This window comes from Tyto alba, unplaced genomic scaffold (assembly GCF_018691265.1).
Source record: "Tyto alba isolate M040663 unplaced genomic scaffold, T.alba_DEE_v4.0 Super-Scaffold_33, whole genome shotgun sequence".
Lineage (NCBI taxonomy): Eukaryota > Metazoa > Chordata > Aves > Strigiformes > Tytonidae > Tyto > Tyto alba.
Window position 1 is genome coordinate 4,507,192 of NW_024881308.1, and position 20,321 is coordinate 4,527,512.

Here is a 20,321-nt window from a genome sequence, read left to right on the forward strand (position 1 = left end):
ACAGCTCACCAGAAGAGCCGTCCATACGCTGGCCTAACTGGCAAATTGCTCTTCAGTTTTTCCAGCACCTTTTCAATTGCAGAGTTAATATATTGCTACAATCGCCCCTTTTCATCCTTGGCTATGTCAGAACAGGATCCTGTACTGCTGCTGCTGCGCTGAAACAGCTATATGCTTGCAGCTTTGGCCTCTGAAAAAGTAGCAGAGCCTCTCCAGTCCCTCACATACTTCTGATGCTCTCCAGCCTCCATCCACTCCTGCAGTTTGAGATCCCAGACATGCTGAGCTCAAACACACGGTGGCATCTTCCCATAAAGCAGCCACAATAATCTGTAAACAGCCACTGAAACTACTAAGGGTGGGGGAGGAAACCATCACTTCCCCCCCCCCGCCAACAGCCTAACAGGAATTTAGCAACTTGCCAGGAAAGAAAAGATCCCACGTGAAAGCCAGTGCTTTGCTGCACCTCGGCACCCCAGCGCAGCGTTGCCAGGCCCCGAGCAGAGTCAGAGTCCGAGTGACAGGGTGATGTTAGCACCATTGTTTATTTGAAGAGGGAGAACAGTCCTGGGGAGAGGCGCCCGCCGCTCCCCTTCTGCAGCACGGCAAGTACAGAACAGCCCCACGGGGAGCAAGGAGCCAGCTCCGAACACGGGTCACCCCAGAGCACGTCTCCACCAGTGCACCATACCCCGCCTCCTCCTAGAGCGAAGGGGGACCTCTCCATCCCCTGGGGAAAGCCAGAAGGGGAGACGCAAGACACGCAGGAACCTTTGCAAAAGCTGTTCCCAAGGTACCAGAGCAGCCAGCACGAAATCCAGGCAGGCTGCAAGGCCAGTCTCCACACGCTGCTCCAAGGTGGAACACAGCTGCTTCTACTTTTGCAGAACCCAGGTCTGGCAGAGAGGACTCGCTGTTAGCTCTCCAACCCTCCCTTGTTTGCCTTTCCATAATGATCCCAAAACTTGCATTCCACACATTAGCCAGCAGTTATTTATTACAATATAGATCTACCTGGGAACAGAAGGGAAAAAATCCACCCCCACCAGCTAAAGGCCTGGCAGAGGTTATTTTTTCCTGTGGTTCCCCCTCCCCTCCACTTAAAATAAAAAAAGCAGAACAATCCTTCATGATAAGATTAAGGTCCTTGATGTGTGACTCTGTTTCAGCATGCCCAAAAGCTGTCGAGCTTTCTCTTGCATGAAGAGTTGGTCTCTGGTTCCACCACAGGCTACTGCTTTCCAAGCCCTGGTCATCTACAGAAGGAAAAGAAGGCACGTGTACAACACAGTTAAAGGAGAGGACAAACACATTGTCTACATCCTGCTTTAAAAGACTGCGAAAATAAATAAAACTAACAACTATCTGCTACCCAAGGGAAATAAAACTTTGGACTTAGGAGCACTCATCTTGCAACCAGGAGGAACTTGCACACTGCCAGTTACTCAGTACAGCTGAGATGGCTGTTTCTAGCAAAGTGGTCTTAGGTTCAGCAGTTTCCCAGGTGAGTGCTCCATTTCAGGACTTCCCACGTGCACTTTCAGGGCTTTCTCTTACCTGGCTGGAGACAAAAACCCCAAAGCACAAACCCACTAAGGCTCCTTGTGCTGAAGACATGCCAGAGGGATGGAAGGAATTCAAGAACTGCTTTGGGGTTTATTTCCAACTGGTTCAATTCCTACAGGAGCTGCTCAGCACCAGGTCTAGATTAGTCAAAGACCATCCTTAACAGCAATTTGGTGACTTCAGTTTCAGCAGGGCCCCACAGCACACAGAAAGGGTTGAAAATCAGGTGTCCTTCAGTCAATGCATGCAGAAAGGGCACCCACGAGCTGGTTTTGCACTCCAGGAAAACCCCTGTGAATCCTTCAATAAATGCAGCCAAGAGATACACAGTGGAAACACCCATTTACATGCACTGCAAAACAGCAAAGCTCGAGCTTCAGCATTTGCTTACAGGAACAACGTCCCATACAGCCACAGCATGGCTTTGGGCCTGATTTAGGTTCAGCCCGCAGCTAAGTGAGCTTCCTTAATAACTGCCACTGCTAGCAACACCAGTCTGGCACAATAAATCCCCAAGAGCCCAGCAACACTGCAGACAGCGCTGCTGTCTTTGGGCAATGGGATTTCACTGCACACCTGTACTCTGTCACCACGCAAGCTGCCTTACTGTCACCTTCAAGTCAGTCCCAAAGCTTTATTTATATGGAACTATTAGCTCTCCGAGCAATACAACCCTGCTAGGACAGGAGGAGAAATGGAAGTATTTAAGTAGCATTTATTTTGAGAAGGGGAAGGAATTACTCTGGCTGAGGAGTACTTATTTGTCAGAGGAAAGAGCTTTCACAACAGACAGCTCTAATCCAGGGACAGATGCAATCCCCCCTCACTGCAGTGTTTCATGAAGATTGAGCCAAGGCTGTTCAGCGAAGACAACACTGCACCTGGGTTTTTCCTGGGATGTGAAAACACTCCCCACGCTAGCCCCCGGTTCCAGTTTCACTCCCCCACCAAGGAGAGAATGTATTTCCATCCTCATTCAATCCAAGAGAGTTCCCATGACTTGGCCTAAGCAAACATCTGCAAAATCATGGTCCAAATTCCCTTCCCTAAGCCACACTGCATAACAAAGCAAGGATAACTAACGCACTCTTCCTGCAAATACACCAAGTGGTAAAGATTTCAGAGAGCACAAGATACTGTTATGCCCCAGAGGGCATGTGCAGGCTGCTGCAACTCCAGCACAACCCAGATACAATAGTGTGGAGCTGAGGAAGTAGCTGTAACAGCACCAAACTCAGCACAAGCTACAAGGTGGCATGGTGTCAGCTGGAGCTCAGTCCTGCCATGGGTTCGGGAAAACAGCAGCATAAAGCCAGCCCATGCTGCCTATGGAACACAGCCTTCCCCACAACCTAGAAACACCCTGAAAATCACAGGGGTAGGAAATACCTTTTTGTTTCACATTTATACAGTGCTTTACAGACTTGCTATGCCCAGAGAAATAAAAAAGATGAGCTTAGTACTGTCCATCCAAGGAGTGCTCATGGGAAAAAGGAATGTTTGCTTCACTGTTGGATCAATCATCCAAATTCCCTGATGGATTGGGACAGGATGCAGATTCCCATGAGGAAATCCAGGGCCAAACACATTAAGCAGGCCACGGCTCTGATCAACCACAGGGCTTTGAGCCCCACGAGAAGGGCAGGTTGGCAGAGACGGGAGGAAGCTGTAACCCAACACCCCCGGCTCAGCACCTCCAAACCCTGGTGCAAAGAGAGACCTGAGAGCATATGGGTGTCTATGCAGGGGTGCACAGAGCTTCATCCCATCAATCCTCCTCCCGAGGAGGGACAAGGGCTGCACTAGCAGCTAACCTCCTGACTGGGAGAGCAGTGGCTGCAGGGCTTACTGGTGCTGGTGGTCTGAAGTGGCTCGGCATTTTCCTGTAGGACATTTTCTCTGGCTGCACTTGCACAAAGGCTCTGTTGAGCAAACCGCTGTCATTCTTCCTACTTGAGGAGGAAAGGTTCAGTGACCTCGACAGGAAATTCACAGGCTGCAAAGGGGAAAAAAAGATATAAGGAAACAAGTTAGTTTCCCCTAATGGTGCTGATACTCAGCCTGGCCAAAAGGCCAGCTAACAAATCCAGCCCTTCATCCACATTCACGTGCACTGTTCAAAAGCTCGCAAAGCTCCCACTGCTGTTTTGCTCATGGTTTCTTTGGATCAGAAGCCAGCCCTACCCCTGCCCTGAGCACAACGCCCCTCACCTGGGCTCTTTTGAAACAGACAGTCTTGGGGAAGGCGGGCATATTTTGCGTCATATCTTCATCCACAATATCCAGTGCCAGAGACTTCCGGACCTTCTTGATGGGACTTCTGCGCAACTGGGGGACATAAAAAGACAAGTGTCAGCATGAATCAACCCAGTGAACTGCCATCTTAAGGGCCCAGGGGGCACACCAAGCCCACACCTCCGCAGGTCTGCACTGCACCAGCACCTGGGGAAGAAGGCATGCTGCAGCCTTCCCCACCCAACAGGGCACAGCAGCTTCCAGTGCTCTCCGCCTGGCACCAGGAGCCACCAGTTTAAAAGAGCAAGCCCCTTTTGGGAGGAAAGGAAAGCCACCAGGGCAACGGAGACAAGAGACTTTGCATACCAGCCCACAGCCTTTTGGGAACCCAACTTGCCACAGATGCTCCAAGTGTGCCATGGGTCTCTCCTGTAGGTTAGGGACACAGTATCTCCTACCATGCCCCGAGTACAGCATGAACCAGGACACGGCTACAAGTATTTTAAGAGGGCCTTAACCTCAGGCACTTCTTGCTGATTAAGAGACAGCAGCCACAAGCCAAAAACTTTTTGTCTTCAACAGCAGCATGAACAAAACCAGCCAAAACACCCCTTAACAGCACAGGGCAGCTCAGCAGCAGGTACTAGACACAAAATCATCTCACCCCTTGTTTCCTCTTCTGTTTCTCAGGCTTCACATCATCCTCTATGATAAGTTCGATGCCAGCTTCACTTCGGAGCACCTCTTTCAAGTCTTCTTCCAGGTGAGGAGTCTGGGGCTGGTGTGAAAAGTAGAAGCAAGGGCACGAGACAGTCAAAACCTGTGTGCTGGGCAGACTCATGAGTATTTCCCTCAAGGGATAAGGGGGTCAGGGGAGCCCACAGTGGGAAGACAAACACAAAGACCATTTATTTACTTCCCAGCTGGAAAAGATATGACAATATTTCTGCAAGCCTGACAGATTTACAGAATCTTCAGGCATGAGAGACTCTTACCCGCTGAACCCCAAACGTGCCATCAAGAGACCAGCATGCACAGAAGGCCTGGGACACCAGAACCTGCCATCCCCTCAACACTCACATTAAGAGACCCAGTTCCTCAGGGATGCCTAGGTAGATTGCTTCCTTGCTTTTCCTCAAGGTCATCAGTAGCCAAGCACTGCAGACTGATTCAAGGGCAGTTTTGGGCCTTTTTAGCTATTTTACAGAGGAGCTGAATGTCTTGTGGCTACCTACCACGACATGTTCACCATGACAAGATCCCCTTCATCCCTCCCATCTCAGCCTGGCACCACCGAACTGTACTTTGCTACAGCACAGGTAACAGCTGGCTCACAGCTCTGCTGCAACCTACCCCGTGTCCCGCTCGCACTCACTACACTTCAGCCACCGGCCAGCAGCAGACCTGCACATCACTTACCAGAGGCCTAATTGGTCCATATTTCTCCAGAGCGTTTTTAAAAGGCGTGGGGGTGTGGGGAGTGTTGTCCACCACATACTTCTGATCTGGTGTGACAAACCTGTCAGCAGAGAGTGGGAAAGACAGAGGATCAGACATTCTCCAAGCCACACAAAGTAAGCCCTGTCCTTCCAAGCCCTCTCATTACAGGAGCCACCTGCAGAGCCTCACATGGCAGCAGCAGAAACCACCTGTCTGGCTGTTCTGGGGTGTGAGCAGGGCAAACAAGCATTTCCCTTTAGCAGGGAAAACATCCTTCAGATGTGCCAGCTATGCTGCTCCACCCTGCCAGCTACCAAACACCCTTATCAGAAAGCAGTACAGCACCCTGACACAGGCAACAGGCAGCTCTGCAGGCCAGCCTTACTCTGCAATGCTTCTGCTGGCAGATCTACTCAGGCCTAGCCTGGGCTTGTGACAGTCACAGCTGGACCAGCAGAAGTTCTGGTTGCAAATGCACTTAGAGCAGCCAAGCCAGTTTACACCGCCTGGACAGGGGAGCTGCTCTGGACCATGCCAACAAAGGAGCAGTTTTGCTAGTGTAGCCAGCACCCCCAAACACTGTGCTGCTTCAGTCCACCAACAAAACACTTCCTGTGCAGACCAGCCCTTCCCACCTGCCTGGTACAGTGCCCTGGGTAATCATCTCCCCAAACTGCCCCTCAGGTCAGGCAAAGCGTAGGGTGCAGAGCTTAAGGGATGAATCCAAACAGCTCTTGCTGAGGAAATCAAATCCCTTCCCTGATGGCACAGGGCTCACAGCACAGCAACGTTTCCTAAAGACACACATAGAAGGCAATAGCCCACCCAGCAGCTGAGCACAACAGCGGTCACTTGGCTGTGGCCCCAGTCAGCCTCAACACTTGCTCCCTGCAGCTCAGAGAGGAGCTGTCTTCAGGGGGAAACACTAATTTAAGGAAATGCACTGCCTGTCCTGCCCCTCTCTCAGGGGAGCTATGTTTGAATAGGACTAGACTCCTGTGTGGGAAAGGACACTGCTCAGGTGAGGACAGGGGAGGAGGGGGAAAGGACTTACGCTGAGTTCTTCTGGAGCAGAGGGGTCTTGTCCCTGTGCAGAGGAGTGGTGACAATCACCTTCTGACTGCACACAGGCGTAGAGGTCAGAGATGGGTTCTCCAGTTCTAGTGTGTCTTGTTTGGTCCAAAAGTTTAAGAACTGCACAGCACATGAAAGAAAGAAAGAGAAGACACTCAGTCCCAAGCATCCAGGATAGAATCACAAATCATTACTTTTTCCTAACTATGAGGGAAAACCTGAAATAGGGACAATCCTCCCATACCGAGGGGCACAAGAGAGATCTGTCCCAGTATAAACCAGAATGACTCTTACAGACTCATACAGTCCTGCATATAGACATGTGAAAGTTGCCAGAAGGTGCCTCACACCTATAAAGATTATTCACTGCCCCTAAGGGATGAGTTGGTAAAACTACAAGCACCTACAGGGTACGAGAAAAGCCTCTCCTTGCACTAGTCTTGATAAGGCCAAACAAAATGGCAAAGGAGAGGTAATGCCAGCCCACCAAACATCTATGCTGACCTCAAGCTAGCAAATACAAGGGAAGTCCATGTAACAACAGCATACAAGTTAACAGCTTTTTGCATTGAACTGACTTTAGCCTAAACTGTGTGAAAATGACAAACTGTCTCACCTTTGCTAGGATTTTACTTCACAACAGCTAATAAGTGACAACTTTACTTCCACAAGGAACGAGCTTTGTACCCAAGAATCTATCAGGAGAGAAGAGCTCTGTGTGTTACATTCACTGATGGTTGAAGCTCACCCGAGAGGCAGGACATGTCATTTGCCTTCTCAGATTCACTTATGGCCTTCCAGCCTTTTACGCTCTGCAGAGCTGCACATTTCAGGTCCCATTCTGATTTCCCAGTTCTTGCTGGCCTTGCATTCAAGGCCCACCTGAAGCTAGGTGTCAGACTGTCCTGTGGTGCTCTCCCATGTGCCACCCAGGGCTGCAGAAACAGCAGAATTAAAGGCCTGGAAGGTGCAGATTGACAGGGTCTGAACAACAGAGCAGCTGTGGGAACTGTGCTGGAGGACACAGCAATGCAGCAGCCTTTATTCTGTTTTACAGATGGAACACCATCACATCAGTATGTAAGACACTAGTGGGTTTGAACACCACAGTGCTCCAAGTTGATGTACGTTGGAAATCATGTGTGCACACGTGTGTGGACGCTGTAGGAGTCGTTGCAAAAGCTGAAAGATCCTGAGTCCCTTTTGCAAAGACAAGAGCAGGAGCATTTTCCTAAGCACAGCAACTCAGAGATGCGCACAAGGCATGTGCAGCCAAGACTGCCTTTGTGACTTAACTGGAAACGAACAGGGAATGCCACTTTTCACTGCTGCCACTCTGCTACCCACCGCTGGGGCAGCAATGCCCTAGGGACAGAAGCACCAGGCTCTCCAGCGATCCTGCAGCAGGCGGGTATGTAGATCTGCACGATGGTGCTCCCTCCTCCCAGCAGGCACGCGCCCTGCCCATCGCACAGGGGAGCTGGGCTTCCCCAGTGCAGATAGGGGCTGCTGCTCCCACAGGGAGGGCAGCACTGAAGACAAGCAGTGCCAGAACCCAGCTCTGTGCCTCCTTTTAGCAACGAGACACACCCTGTGTACCTGCACTGCCTCATTCAAGGCAGGAGAAACACAAAGCTGGCAGAGTTGATGGGAACACATGGCATTGAGGCAAGTAGATAGAGCACTAACGTGTTTATTAGCTCACAACCAAGACCAAGCAGAAGAACACAGACTGGGCTCTGCCATTGCTTCATACCTGAGATGGAGAGAAGGGCAGTGTCTTGACAGGGGTGCTCTTGGGTGTCATGCTGTTGCAGGAGTCAAGGAAGGATAGGCTGGTGCTGGCGGCACTCTCTGTGACAGGGGAGAGGGAGGTTTTCCTCTTTTTCTGCCTCTTCAGCACAGAGGGTGGTGTGCCAAAGCTCCCCTCTGCGTGTGGGGAGATGGGGATGAGCTCCCCCTTGCTGCTCTTGCTCAGGTCAGAGATGGTGTGGCCGTCCAGGCGGTACTCAGTCACATTGGGCAGGAACACTGTTGGCTTGCTGGGGGTTTGCCTTACCAGGCTGTTGCTGCTACTGCTGCTGCCAGCGGAGGGTTCCTCAGGCAGGTCAAACTGCGTGAGGTCACACCACCCGTCTGGGTCCTGCACACAAGGAAAACCATCAGAAGCAGCCCAGGAAAGAAAACCCAGCAGCTGACTGATGCAGATGCAGGTATGAACTGGGAGGTGAAATAACTGAGTGTGTGAGGTTGCACCAGCTTTTGCAAGGAGCCTGGCTAAAGGAGAGCTCAAGCCCTCCTCCCCGCTGCTGCCAGCACAGCTGAGAACCAGACCAGGGAAGTGACCCAGCTGAAAGCTGCTGCTGTGCATAGGACAGATTTTTCTATTTACGCAAGGTTGGTTTCCCAGTTCAGTTCACAGCACAGCTGCACAAACAGCTGCACCCCCACACAGAGGGGACAAAACAAGCAGCTGGGGATAGGTCTGGGGACAGGGGCTGAATGAAGTGACTGTCACCCAACACCAAACCACAGTCTTGAGCACATCAGTACAGCTGGACACAGGGCTCTGCTGTAACGCACACTGCTGAAAGAGGATTAAAAATAACCAGACCAGTCCAGGGATCAGCTGCTTCACAGCTCAACCCCACCAATACCCAAAGTACTATACAGGCAGGCCCCTAAGGACCCACAGATGGGCAGTTAAGCCTTGGGCACAGACTCTGTACTTCTACACACATGCAGAGTGGATCCTCCACAGATAATCAGCTCATAAGCTCCCCAGGCAGGCTGGGGGCTACCGAGACAACATTTCCCTCTGCTGGCAGCAACGTGTTCTGTTGATTCCAGCCAGCCTCCCACTCTGGCGTGCCTCCATCACCCAGGGACCTCAGTGCTGTTCAACCGGCCCAAAATTACTAGTTTCAGTGAAGCTACCTCCACTGAAAGCAAATAGTGGACTCGTCCCAGTGTGAAGGGGTCTGTCCTGCATACAAGTGGGCCTGGCCTATTCCCAGTCTGTTCTGTCCTAGCCCATCCCGTAACAGGAGGGGAAGGGAAGCCCACGAGCATGGTCCTGAACCATTATGAAAGGGAGAGCTGGGCACACCCTGGCTGATAAAAAAAGACTTATGATCAGGTTTGCCAGCATCTACAGCCTCCCACACCAGCAGAGCTCATGCACAATGACACCCACCTAGGGGAATTTGTAAACCCAGAGCAATAGTGGCAGAACTGGAGAGGCCTAATCCAGCCCTGGAAAGGAGACAGGGGAAAGCTGCAAGCCAATGATGGACCCAGCCCTCCTCAGGATGCCCACGGTGATGAGCAAGGGGACCCTGTAAGTTCACCGAAGGGAAAAGGGTGGGGATCAGTCTCCCTGCATTAGCTGGAGGAGCAAGGGTCTGTTACTCACTGATTCAATCATGTCCAGAGCTTCGTTGAAGGCTGGCACTGATGTTGGGTACAAATAGTTGGTAGCTTCAACGACCCATCTGTACGGTGATGCGATAAACGAAGAGGCATCCTCAGGCACTGCATCATCTGGGGTGCCCTCACCATTATGCTCTGCCAGTTCGGCAGCTGGCAGCTCTGAGGGTAACTCCTGTACACCCGTCACTTCCTCATCGCTGACATCCTCTTCCTTTATTTCAGAGATATCAACCGGCCAGTTTGGCAGGACATTCTTTGAGCATACAACAAAGAAAGTCCAGCCGTTAGTAGAAAGCAAGGGAACAATGTCAAGTCCTGGTGACAAAGAGCAAGGGTCCCTGGACACATGCAGCTCCACCTGCTCTCCTACCTGTCATTCAGCTTGTTTTACATCCCTGATCTCCTTCACTGCTCTGCCCCATACACTGTCTCAGCAGGAGTCCATGCAACATAACCAGCACAGGACAGCTTCACTGAAGATTTCACTTAACAGTATCCCAGGAGAAAGTTGAACAAAGACTGAGCAGGTAGCACTAATTCTGCATTTCCTACTTTCCAAGAGTCTGCCTTTGAAAGCTACATGTTTTCTTCACGAAAACATGATTGGGTATACTTCCCCTGCTTCCTTTATTGAGAGGAAAGGAACACAGTATCTCTTCACCATGCCCCCCACACTGTCTGAAACAGCCCCCTTCTCCCACCAGCAACAGCACAACAGAGCCAAAAAAATCTTTGGTCTCCAAGATGGACCTGATGCCAGGATCAGCAAGATAACAGCACTAGCAGACTGCTGTCCTCCACCTGGATATCACACTCAGCCTCGCTTTCCACCTCTAGCTCCTGCAGGGAGAGATCTCCCAACGGTTGGTCTCTTGGAGAAGGCACGGGGAAGGCACAGAGAGCTGTGGCAAAGGCAGCCTGAGAGGCAGCAGGAGGGTGGATGAACAGCTCTGATATGCGTTAGCAGAGCAGGGGACTGACCCAGCTGCCTGCTGCAAATGTGCTGGTGCAGTACCTGGCTCCCAGCTCTCGTTCGACTTTGGCTCTCCTTGTCATCCACCTCCACAAGGAAGTACAGTGACTTGGACTCCTTAGTTTCACTGAGGAAGCCTCCTGTGTCCACCTTCCGCTTAATGGTGGAGTTCCAGTGATTCTTCACAGCATTGTCAGTCCTGCAGAGAAAGCAGAAGGAAATAGAAATCACCACTTACAGCAGCTTTAAAGCACAGCTAGCAGCTCCTACACGCTCTCCAGCCCCGTTCTGTGAGCCCAAGACATGCATCTCCACAGGCCACCCAGCTGTGAAGGCACCAGTGAGCAAAGAGGTCCTACCTCCCAGGCAGCAGCTTGGCAATCTCTGCCCAACGATTCCCCAGGACCTTGTGGGCCTCAAAAATGATGCGATCCTCCTCCTCTGTCCATGAGGACTTCTTCACCTCAGGGTTCAGGTGGTTATGCCAGCGTTCCCGGCACTGCTTCCCTAACCGCCCTTTCAGGTGCTTGGCTATCAGGGTCCATTGTTTGGTGCCATATTTTTTAACCAGTTCAATTACCTTTGAAGAGAGCAGGAGGAAAATAATGGAATAAAGGAGAGGAAGGTCAATACAGTCACCTTCAGGCTTTGCTCGTCACCTCCCCTGAGACCAGGTAAGGACAGATAGAGAAAGACCCCTTCAGAGAAGAAGCTGGAGAGATCCAGCACTGACAATCAGGTGTACCAACCCTTGTGAGAGCAACGGTACAGCTGAATTTCTGAAAGAAGCTGTTTCCATGCAGACAATTTGCCACATGGCACCTGTGAACACAGATGACTGCTCTGAGAAGACGGGGTGGAGACTGGCAGGTGCACCAGGGGCAGAGGCGCCCAGATTTAGAAACACATGTCCATTTCTGAGCAAGTGCCACCTCCCACATACTCCAAAGCTCCTCTGCCCTCCCTTCTACTTAGGGGACAGTTGTCACGTGGCCAGGTCCATCAGCTCTGCACTGGTCTGCCCACTGGGCACAGCCTCCCTTCAACAGTGTGCTCCACCAACGACACGCCAGGGCTGCAGCTCCATGCCCCGCTAGCACCAGCACACACAGTGAGAGCTTCAAAGCATAAACAAGCCATATCCACTTAGAGGCCATCCACTTCACCACTTCCCCTTTGCCCAGGGCTCTGTCACTTCTGCTTGAGGCTTGATGCAAACACTTCTGGGCAGGGAATCTGTTCTGAGCCCCTGCGGTATGTCCACAGCATAGTCAGGACAAAATAATCTACTGCCTGCCATGTTCAGCCCACCAAAGTCTTAGAGAGGAGGCTGAAGGGTTCTCAAAGAGCATTTCTACCCTGGCCAGATGCACTCAGCTGGAAGGCGTGGGTAGGCAGGTGATGCTCACAGTGCTCTTGGCCCGTAACAAACGTCCCTGCTGCAGACTCTTGACTATCAAGCACAGACAAAAGGACCAAAGATACCAAATGGGCCAAGGAGCTGGAGTGCTTGCAGGGCAAAGCAATGTGCAGTATCAGGGAGAAAGCTGAATCTCAGCCCAGCCAGGATGGGTAGGCTGGCAGTTGGGACAGGACGGGGAAAGCAGGCAGCAGCTGCTCTGCTGTAGGAAGGTGAAAGGACATCATAGGAAGCTTCCTTAGGATGTGCTTGACATAACACACCAATGGGAAGCAAAAGAGACTGTAACAGCTTGTAATGGGACCAAAAGGGAAAGAAATGGGGGAGCAGCACTGTTAGAGAATCTGACAAACTAGGACATTTTGCAGCAGGAAACCTTGGTAAAAGTTGAATTAATTCCAGCTTTTCTTAAGCACATCAAGATGATGAGTCTGAGCTGGCCCCTCTCAGCTTACTCTGGTATCAGCAGAGAAACAGGTTCACAGAAGTCACAATTCACCTAGCTGACCTCAGACATCTACTTCAGCCTGTCTACCGTGGCGCAGGAAATGCCAGTTTTATTTTCTCTTGGGTCTAACATGGCGAGGTCAGGTGGAGATCTGCCAGCAGGCAGATGAATTAATTCCCTTTTCTGCTCTCTCCCCTGGCAGCCTACTGTAGCAGTATTGTCTGAAGGGGAGAAGGTGTTTAGCTGAAGAGCCCTGGACCTCCTCCTGCATATCACAACCACGGCTGCATTAGGCTGCTCAGAACAGGTCAGAGTGCTGCTCTCATGGCTACTCACCACTGGAAAGAACTACCCACAGTTTACAAAAAGACTTGAGAGTCTGACACCTCCATCCTCTCTGCAGGCAGTCACAGTCCAACACTCAGATCCTCTTGGCCCTGACTTACCTTTTGGTCCTCCTCTTTGGTCCAGGGGCCCTTAACCAAGTCTGGATTCAACACTCTCAGCCACCGGTACTGACACTGCTGATCGCTGCGGTTCTAGGAAAAGGAATGAGAACAGCTACACGTTAGACCAGGGGCTCCAAAAGCCCCTGTAGCACCAGCAGTCCCTCTGCACCCAGGCTGCCCCACAGAAAACCTGCAAGTACATGGACAATACATACTATGACTAGGGCACTGGGCACAGGGACAGGAACCTCAATTTCTCACCCCAGCTCCAAGAGACTCATCCTTGAAAGTCCTCTATACAAGAAGGAAGCTTCCCTGCCCTAAAGGAGCACCATTTCACAGCCTGGAGCTGCAGTCACAGAACAGAGCCCCACTGTGCAAGGTGCTGCACAGACACAGAGAACCAGCGCAATGAGCACAGGAAGCAACATGCAAACACGATTCCCAACTGGGCAAGGGGTCACTTACAGGAAAGTGACTGGCCAGGAACTTCCAGTCATTCTGTCCATAATGTTTTACTAACATCTTCAGCTGCTCATCCTGCAAAGAACAAAGGCATACACTTTCACATACACTTAGGCAACTCTCACCACAGGCACCCCTGGTCTGATGGCATCAAAAGAACAAGCCAGATAGTTTGAACTGTCAAGGAGGTCTAGTTGGCATTCTGTGTTCAGGGGAGGAAGGAAGCTCACGCCATTCTTTAGCCGAGCTCCAATACGTGGAGCTCAACTGGAACAGACCATTTCATTCTGGGCTCTGTACTAAAGCGAGCTCAGCTCTGTTCCAGTACAGTCAGGTTCAAACCCTGTGGCCAAGGCTCCCTGCTCATCCAGCCCAAATATACTCCTGACCAGACAGTCTATCTCCCACAGCTCACCCACTGCTTTTGCCTGGCTAAGAAAGCTGACTAGTTTATCACCACTAGCCCAGTGGTCTACTGTCTTTCAGTGCAATGGGGCTCTCCAGCATTTCCTTCACGGACCCTGCTATAGCCCAGGGTGCCTACCCTTACAGCTCACAGGAAGAGCCTGCTACAGGTGTCCTTGCCTGTGTGCTCTGGCAGGGCAAACAGCGTCATGAAATAATTCCCTGCCCAACATGAGCCTGAGGCTTTGACCCCCTGAACCAAGCCCACCTTACTTGGTGCTTAGACCCCAGGGGAGACAGGACATCTTGCAGTTTTCTCAGAGAACAATGACAATGGAGAAACTGGAAAGAGAGAACTGCCCCAACTAATTTCAGGCTCTCAGCCAGGATGACTAAGCCATGGTCCCAAGAGTCTCAACACTCCCTGCTTTTGCTAGAGAAAAGGGAAGACATTTCCACTGCTCAATTCAGCTTGCTGGAGGCCTCAGCCACCTTCTGGAACCCCTCTTTGCTCACAGCAGCACTGCAGGCAGCAGGTAACTCACTCAGGGATCATGTGCTTAAGCTACAGTGATTGGAGCTCTCATTCCCCAGGCTACGTTTCAAACACCCCTGAACTTCCTAGCACCATTTAGACCCCAGCTCACATCAGCAAAACAGACACACGGTCTTCTCCAGTAGCAAGACAGCAGGAGGTGGTGTTGCAGCCAGCGGGTGAGAGGTGGGGTGGGGGCCCCCAAGCCCTGGGTGCCATGCCAGAGGCCTGCCCCGAAGCAGCTGCTCTCAGCAAGTGCTGGGCTCCACTCACCTCTTCTTGTGTCCACTTGACTTTGCACCTGCCGTCCCGCTGCTCCGGCACATCCGAGTCAGTATCTTGGCAATGCAGCTCATCTTGGTCCTCACTAGAGATAAGCAAATGAAGATTATCATTTCCACCTCTGATAAAAAGGCATCAGAGAGAGAGAGCATCCTCCACCACGCAGAGCAGAGCTCCAGAGAGCAACCTGCACTGTGCAGAGCAGAGCTCCAGATCTACTCTCTTCCAGCACTGAGCCCCAACACCTCACAGACATTCACTCAGGCTTTAAAGGAGACCCCCTGCTTTAGGCTCCCAGTGCACGCTAGCAATTTCTCTGTTGCTGGGAGCAGGCAAAAGAGGGTTTCCCTTGACTTCTGCTCCCTTCTGCCCCTCTGGGAGGACTTTATATCTAGGGACTGGCACTATTTCCCCCCCTCCTTACAGCTCACCCATCTCCCTGATTGCCGGAGTAAAGAAAAGGGACGCGAGAAGCAGCCAGAAGCCAGGCAGCGAGTGCTGGGCGAGCAGCCCCGAAGGGCTCTGCACATCACATCACCCCCGCTGCCCCCCGTCAGCCCCTGCTCCCGAGCGGGCGAAGCCGGGCCCACGCCCCACTCCCCACTCCCCGGGGGATCCAAGAGGAGCCTTCAGCGCGGGGCCCGGGGCCCGCGGCCCTGCCCGCAGCCCGCCGCCCCGCCGGAGAGCGGGAACGGGACGTCTGGGGCGGCGGGAGCCGCGCGGCGCAGAGGAACCCCCAGGGCGTCCCCAGGGCCGCCCCGCCCGGGCCCGGCGGGAGGGCGCCGGGCCGGCACACGGAGCCCCGGTGGCGGCGGGGCCGCACTCACCCGCGGCTGCGGCGGGCCATGGCGGGGCCAGGCGGGGTCAGGCGGCGGCGGCGGCGGCGGCGGCGGCACTTTCCTATCTCGCGCCAACGGCGCCCCCCCCGCGCGCGGGGCCGGGCCGCGCACGCGCGTTGCCGCCTCCCGCCTGCACAAAGAGGCGCGCGCGCGGGAGGGCGCCCGCCCGCCCCGCCCCCTGGGGGCGGCCCCGAGCCGCCCCCCACACTCCGGACACCCCCACACTCCCCCGAGCCCCCCAGACACACACACGCACACCCCGAGCCCCCACACATCCCGAACCCTCCCACTCATACACACTCCAAGCCCCCCCGTACACCCGGATCCCCCCTCACACACCCCCTGAGCCTCCCACACACACCCCCTGAGCCCCCCCACACACACACACAGCCCCTGAGCCCCCCCCACACACACACACACCCCCTGAGCCCCCCACACACACCCCCTGAGCCCCCCTCACACACCCCCTGAGCCCCCCCCCACACACACACAGCCCCTGAGCCCCCCACACACACACCAAGCCCCACACACACACCCCAAGCCCCCAGTACAGCCCGATCCCCCCCCCACACACACACATACTGAGCCCCTCTCTGAACCCCCAAAGCAGCCCCAGGCGCAGAGCAAGAGGATCTCACCCCCCCCCCGACCTGGTCACCTCTGCCCCTGACAAAACCCACTGCAGGCCCCCCGGGGAATGCAGCTCTGGGCAGGTATGGGGGTAGCGAGAGCCCCGCAGCACACGGCTGCGCTTGGCTCTGGGAGGGGGCTGCTGGGGTCACCTCATGCCACAGCCACGGGACACAGCATCCCCGGCCTCTCCCTCAAAATGGGCCAAAAAAAAGCAAATTAAAATCAACTGCCTTCCCCCCACGTTGCTTTCGCAGCACCCCTCGCTCCAGGGGTGCGCTGCGGGGTGCCCGGAGGAGAGCACAGGACGGCGCTGCCTAGGAGAGGAGGGACGGTCAGCGTGGAAAGGCTCAGCTCTCCCCTGCGCCCCACAGCCGGGCAGCGGCCCCGCCAGCCTGCGCACGAAAACCGGGACAGTAAACGCAGTGGCTGGAGCAGCTACACGGGTGTCAGCTGCTCCCGAACACACCAGCACTTTGTACACGGGTGTTTTGGACTCTGGCTATTTCGACGCCTCACGCTGCCTGTGTACATGCAGCACCTGCACCCGCTACTGCCCATACGTTATCTATAATGTCCCTATTCAGCTGGTACACGGGGATGCGCCTGGCCAGCGTTTAAGAGCCAACAATGCAAAACTGAAGAGAGATGTCACCTTGTTGGGGACCCTCCCTGAGCGTTGTGTCCTGGCAGGAAGGCTCAGTGTGCCATCCTCCTCCTCCTCCTGCAGCAGAGGACCACCGCTCCTGCAAACCCCGCTCTGCTCTCTGAGGCTGCCTGCTGCCAGGCTACAAACCTGAGCCCTTGCAGGCCTCAGTTTGCCCCCAGCAGTTAGCCCAAGTCACTGCCCCTGTGCTTAATAAAGAAGCAAACAAAAACCCCTCCCTCTCCCAAACTAGCTTAATTAGGAAATTAGCCTGTTAATGAATTACCAGAACTATAAAACTGCTATAAGCAACACTTGTAGAAAAGGAGTGAGATCTCAAAGGGAGTGTCTTTAGACGCTGAAGGTAAGCTGTACTTTTTAAGGTCTGTCCTCTTGGCATGTACTTTTTATTCTCCTAGTATTTCTCACATACTAATTTTTTTAAATTACCTTTAAGGAAGAAGTATTTTAGTCTCTTAAAGAAGACTTTCATTCTAGAATGACCATTCAGCTCCCCTTTGCAGTAAATTCAGGAGCTTTTTATCTCTAATGTTTTCAGTGTAAAAAAATGGTTTCGGGCCAGGGTAGCTACCTCCCCATTCCCTTTGGGGTGTCTGGAAGGCAGCGCCTGGCTGAGCAGGGGGTGAGCCCTTCCCTCCCATGCAGAGTGGGGGCATGAAGGAAGCTCCTGCCCACCCAGCAGAAGGCAGGGGTGTGCAGCATGAGACCTGCCAAGAGAACCTGTCCCCCAGGACCTCCCTTGGTGCTGTGTGGGCCGTGGGACCCCACGGGTCTGCGGGTGGGGCTTTATCCCACCATGTGTGAGACAAAAGGTAAGGTGAGAGCTGCTCTTCAACCTCTCCATCCTAACCAGAGCCCAGTTTTTCTGTCCCCACCTCAAAGGGACTCAATTCTAACTGGGATTAAGAGCCCTCTGACTTGAGGAATGAGGATGAAATATCTTATCTCTGGGGAAAAAACCTGCTCTATCTTAGTACCATGAACAGATGGAGAGGTTTACTGAGACTCTCTACAGTCTGTACAAAGCTAAAAGCAGTGGTATACAGGTTGAGGCTGAATAAATACAACTCTAGGGACACTCCATGATGACCTGTGAGCAGTAAACAGGTTGTGGTGCTCAAGAAGACAATGACAGGCTGGATGCTCACCTACATGTCCTGGCTCCTGCTCAGTTCTTAAGTTCAGCTCTCCTAAGCAAGACTGAAAACGGGATTTTGCAGAGAGCAGTCTTTCTACTCTAAGTCTGCAATTTGCTAGTGAACAGTAATTAATACATTTATTCTATCAGGGACATCCTGGTCTCCATAAGCCTGACTGTGGTGGGATTCTGCAACATGATGTCCACCAAGAGGCACAGTACCAGCATCCTGACCATAAGGGAAATCCTGGACAATACCAGTGCATCCAAACCAGATGCCTGGGAGCTTCTTACAGACTTGGACAATGCCACAAAAGGCAGTTCCCTGTGTGTTGTCAAGCAGTTAGAGTCTCCGAGCAGCCGTGTGAAAACTGACCTGCACAGCCTGACCCAGGGCACCTCTGACCTCAGCCTTGTCTGCTTCTGCAAGACCCACGATGGTCAGGCTGTCCTTGACCTGTCCGGTTTGCCTTGTGAGCACCTCAGCAGAGCCGACTGCCTGATGGCATCGCAGAACACCTCAACGCCATGCAAGAAAGAAAAGCACCCCAAACTGCTGGAGAGCTTGCTCTCCAAGAGCGGCGAGCTTGCTGGCGACCTCTCAACCCTTGGGAAGACACCACCACCCAGATGGGAGATCTCAGCAATAAAAGGCCCCCTGGATACCACCCTGTCCTTTGATTTGAGCACCGAGGAACTGAGGTTATTGGGATGCTCCAAACTGGACATGTCATCCCTGGAGACCTCTGTAGTAATTCCTCTCGCTTGGCCTGGAGCCATCAAGAGTCACCCTACACTGACCCACAGTTCTGCCACCCCCGAGACCCAGCCGAGCGATCGTGACCCTTTCCCCGTGTTTCTGCCTCAGGCTTTGTGATGGTGCTGCCCCAGCTCCCAGCCGGGGGGTGCAGAGCTGCCGTCCAGGCTGCAGCCCAGGGACGAAGCCCCCCCCCCCCCCCCGCCGTGCCCCGCCCGGGGCTGCCTTGCTGATGGCACCGCCGGGGGGTTGGTTTTATCTTCCAGCCGTGGGTGCCTGGAACGGCACCTCTGCTCGGGATGCTGCTGGCTGGAGGGAGCTTAGGCTGTTGATGGCAGCCCCCAAAAACTAGCAGCAGCCCTCCTGGCCTCCACCACCCCCCCCCCCCCCATCGCTGTCTTTTGTATTAATGCAATAAAGATAGAAATTTCACTGTGTGGGCGGTCTCCGCTCCTTTCTGCCCGCCGGAGCTCCGCCGAACACGGGCCGGCCGGGGCCCGTCTGCCGGTACGACCCCAACCGAGAACAGCCCCTTCCTCACCCGCGAGAGAGGCCCCCGCCGTGGGGCCGCCGCGGCCCGCGAGACGGGGCCGCCTCCGCCCGCCGCGCCCGGCTGGAGCGGGGCGAGACGCCGCCACAAGATGGCCGAGGCCCCGCAGCAACGCCCGGCCCGGGGCCGGTGCCAAGGTGCGCGGCCCGGGGCCGCCCCGCCCGCCCCCGTTACCTGGCAGAGGGGCCCGGGGAGGTCTCGGGGACGAAGGGGCGCCGGAGCGCGGCTCGGGGCCCCGCCGCCGGGCCATGGCGGGCAGCCGGGGCCCGCCGCTGCCCGCGGGGAGCGCGGCCCGGGAGGCGCCGCCGGAGCTGGGGATCCCTCTTCTGGCACGCCGGGAGAAAAACACGCTGGGAGCGGCGGGCCGGGGCCGGCGGCGGCTCCGCGGGCGCGGGCCGCCCAGCCCCCCGTGCCACCCGCCCGCCGTTACTCCTGGGCAGGGTTTTAACCCTCGGCCCGGCTGGAGGGGCTCAGCACAGAGCCGCGGGGGCAGGTGACTTCCACACCCGGGGCCGAGGGAAAGAGACGAGCCCACCCCCTGCGCGGCCCAGGTTTGCCTGCTCTGCTGTAGGGCTTCCCCCTTACACACACACTTGCTCCTTTTCCTTTTTTTTTTTTTTTTTTTTTTTTTTCCTCCTCTCCCCCCATTGCTGCTGACAGCAGAAGGGAAGACATGGAGAAATCCTTGTTAAAACTTGCTTTCCAGGGCATTTACAGTTTGCTGAAAAGCCAATGTACAACCCCCCCTTCTTTTAGGGACAGATTACGGGATGAGAAGTCATGTTGCTTGAGAGAAAAGGGAAAGCAGCAATAGTTGCTTGGAACAAATTTATGTGAATTACATCAATAATTTAATTAATACATAAACTCCGTGGCTAGCTGTGCTTCCCTTTTGGAAAACCCTCACCCACTTGTAGTCCTTGTGCCAGTCAGCCACAAACTCTGTGTACCATACTCCCATGGCCAAAACAGGCACTTCGGTTTACAAGGCAACAGTTTAAATACTTTGAGAGTGC

At 53.9% G+C, this 20,321-nt stretch overlaps 1 protein-coding gene across 3 annotated transcripts; it reads right to left on the reverse strand.

Moving 5' to 3' along the window:
• Positions 1-526: 526 nt before the first annotated feature.
• Positions 527-19,621, reverse strand: MYBL2 (MYB proto-oncogene like 2). Of its 3 annotated transcripts, none has more exons than XM_042801134.1 (14): positions 19,480-19,621; positions 14,716-14,809; positions 13,506-13,577; positions 13,035-13,127; positions 11,080-11,300; positions 10,763-10,919; positions 9,731-10,000; positions 8,072-8,458; positions 6,296-6,435; positions 5,221-5,320; positions 4,466-4,579; positions 3,778-3,894; positions 3,416-3,562; positions 527-1,256 (listed from the first exon to the last, which is right to left on the reverse strand). In XM_042801134.1, exons 3-14 carry the CDS (start codon positions 13,560-13,562, stop codon positions 1,128-1,130), a joined length of 1,932 nt encoding a protein of 643 aa, XP_042657068.1. In that variant the 5' UTR covers positions 13,563-13,577; positions 14,716-14,809; positions 19,480-19,621; the 3' UTR covers positions 527-1,127. The 3 variants fall into 3 exon arrangements, with proteins under 3 accessions (XP_042657068.1, XP_032859531.2, XP_042657067.1); XM_033003640.2 differs by lacking the exon at positions 19,480-19,621 and adding an exon at positions 15,552-15,664; XM_042801133.1 differs by lacking the exons at positions 8,072-8,458; positions 19,480-19,621 and adding an exon at positions 15,552-15,653.
• Between the last annotated feature and the right edge of the window lie 700 nt (positions 19,622-20,321).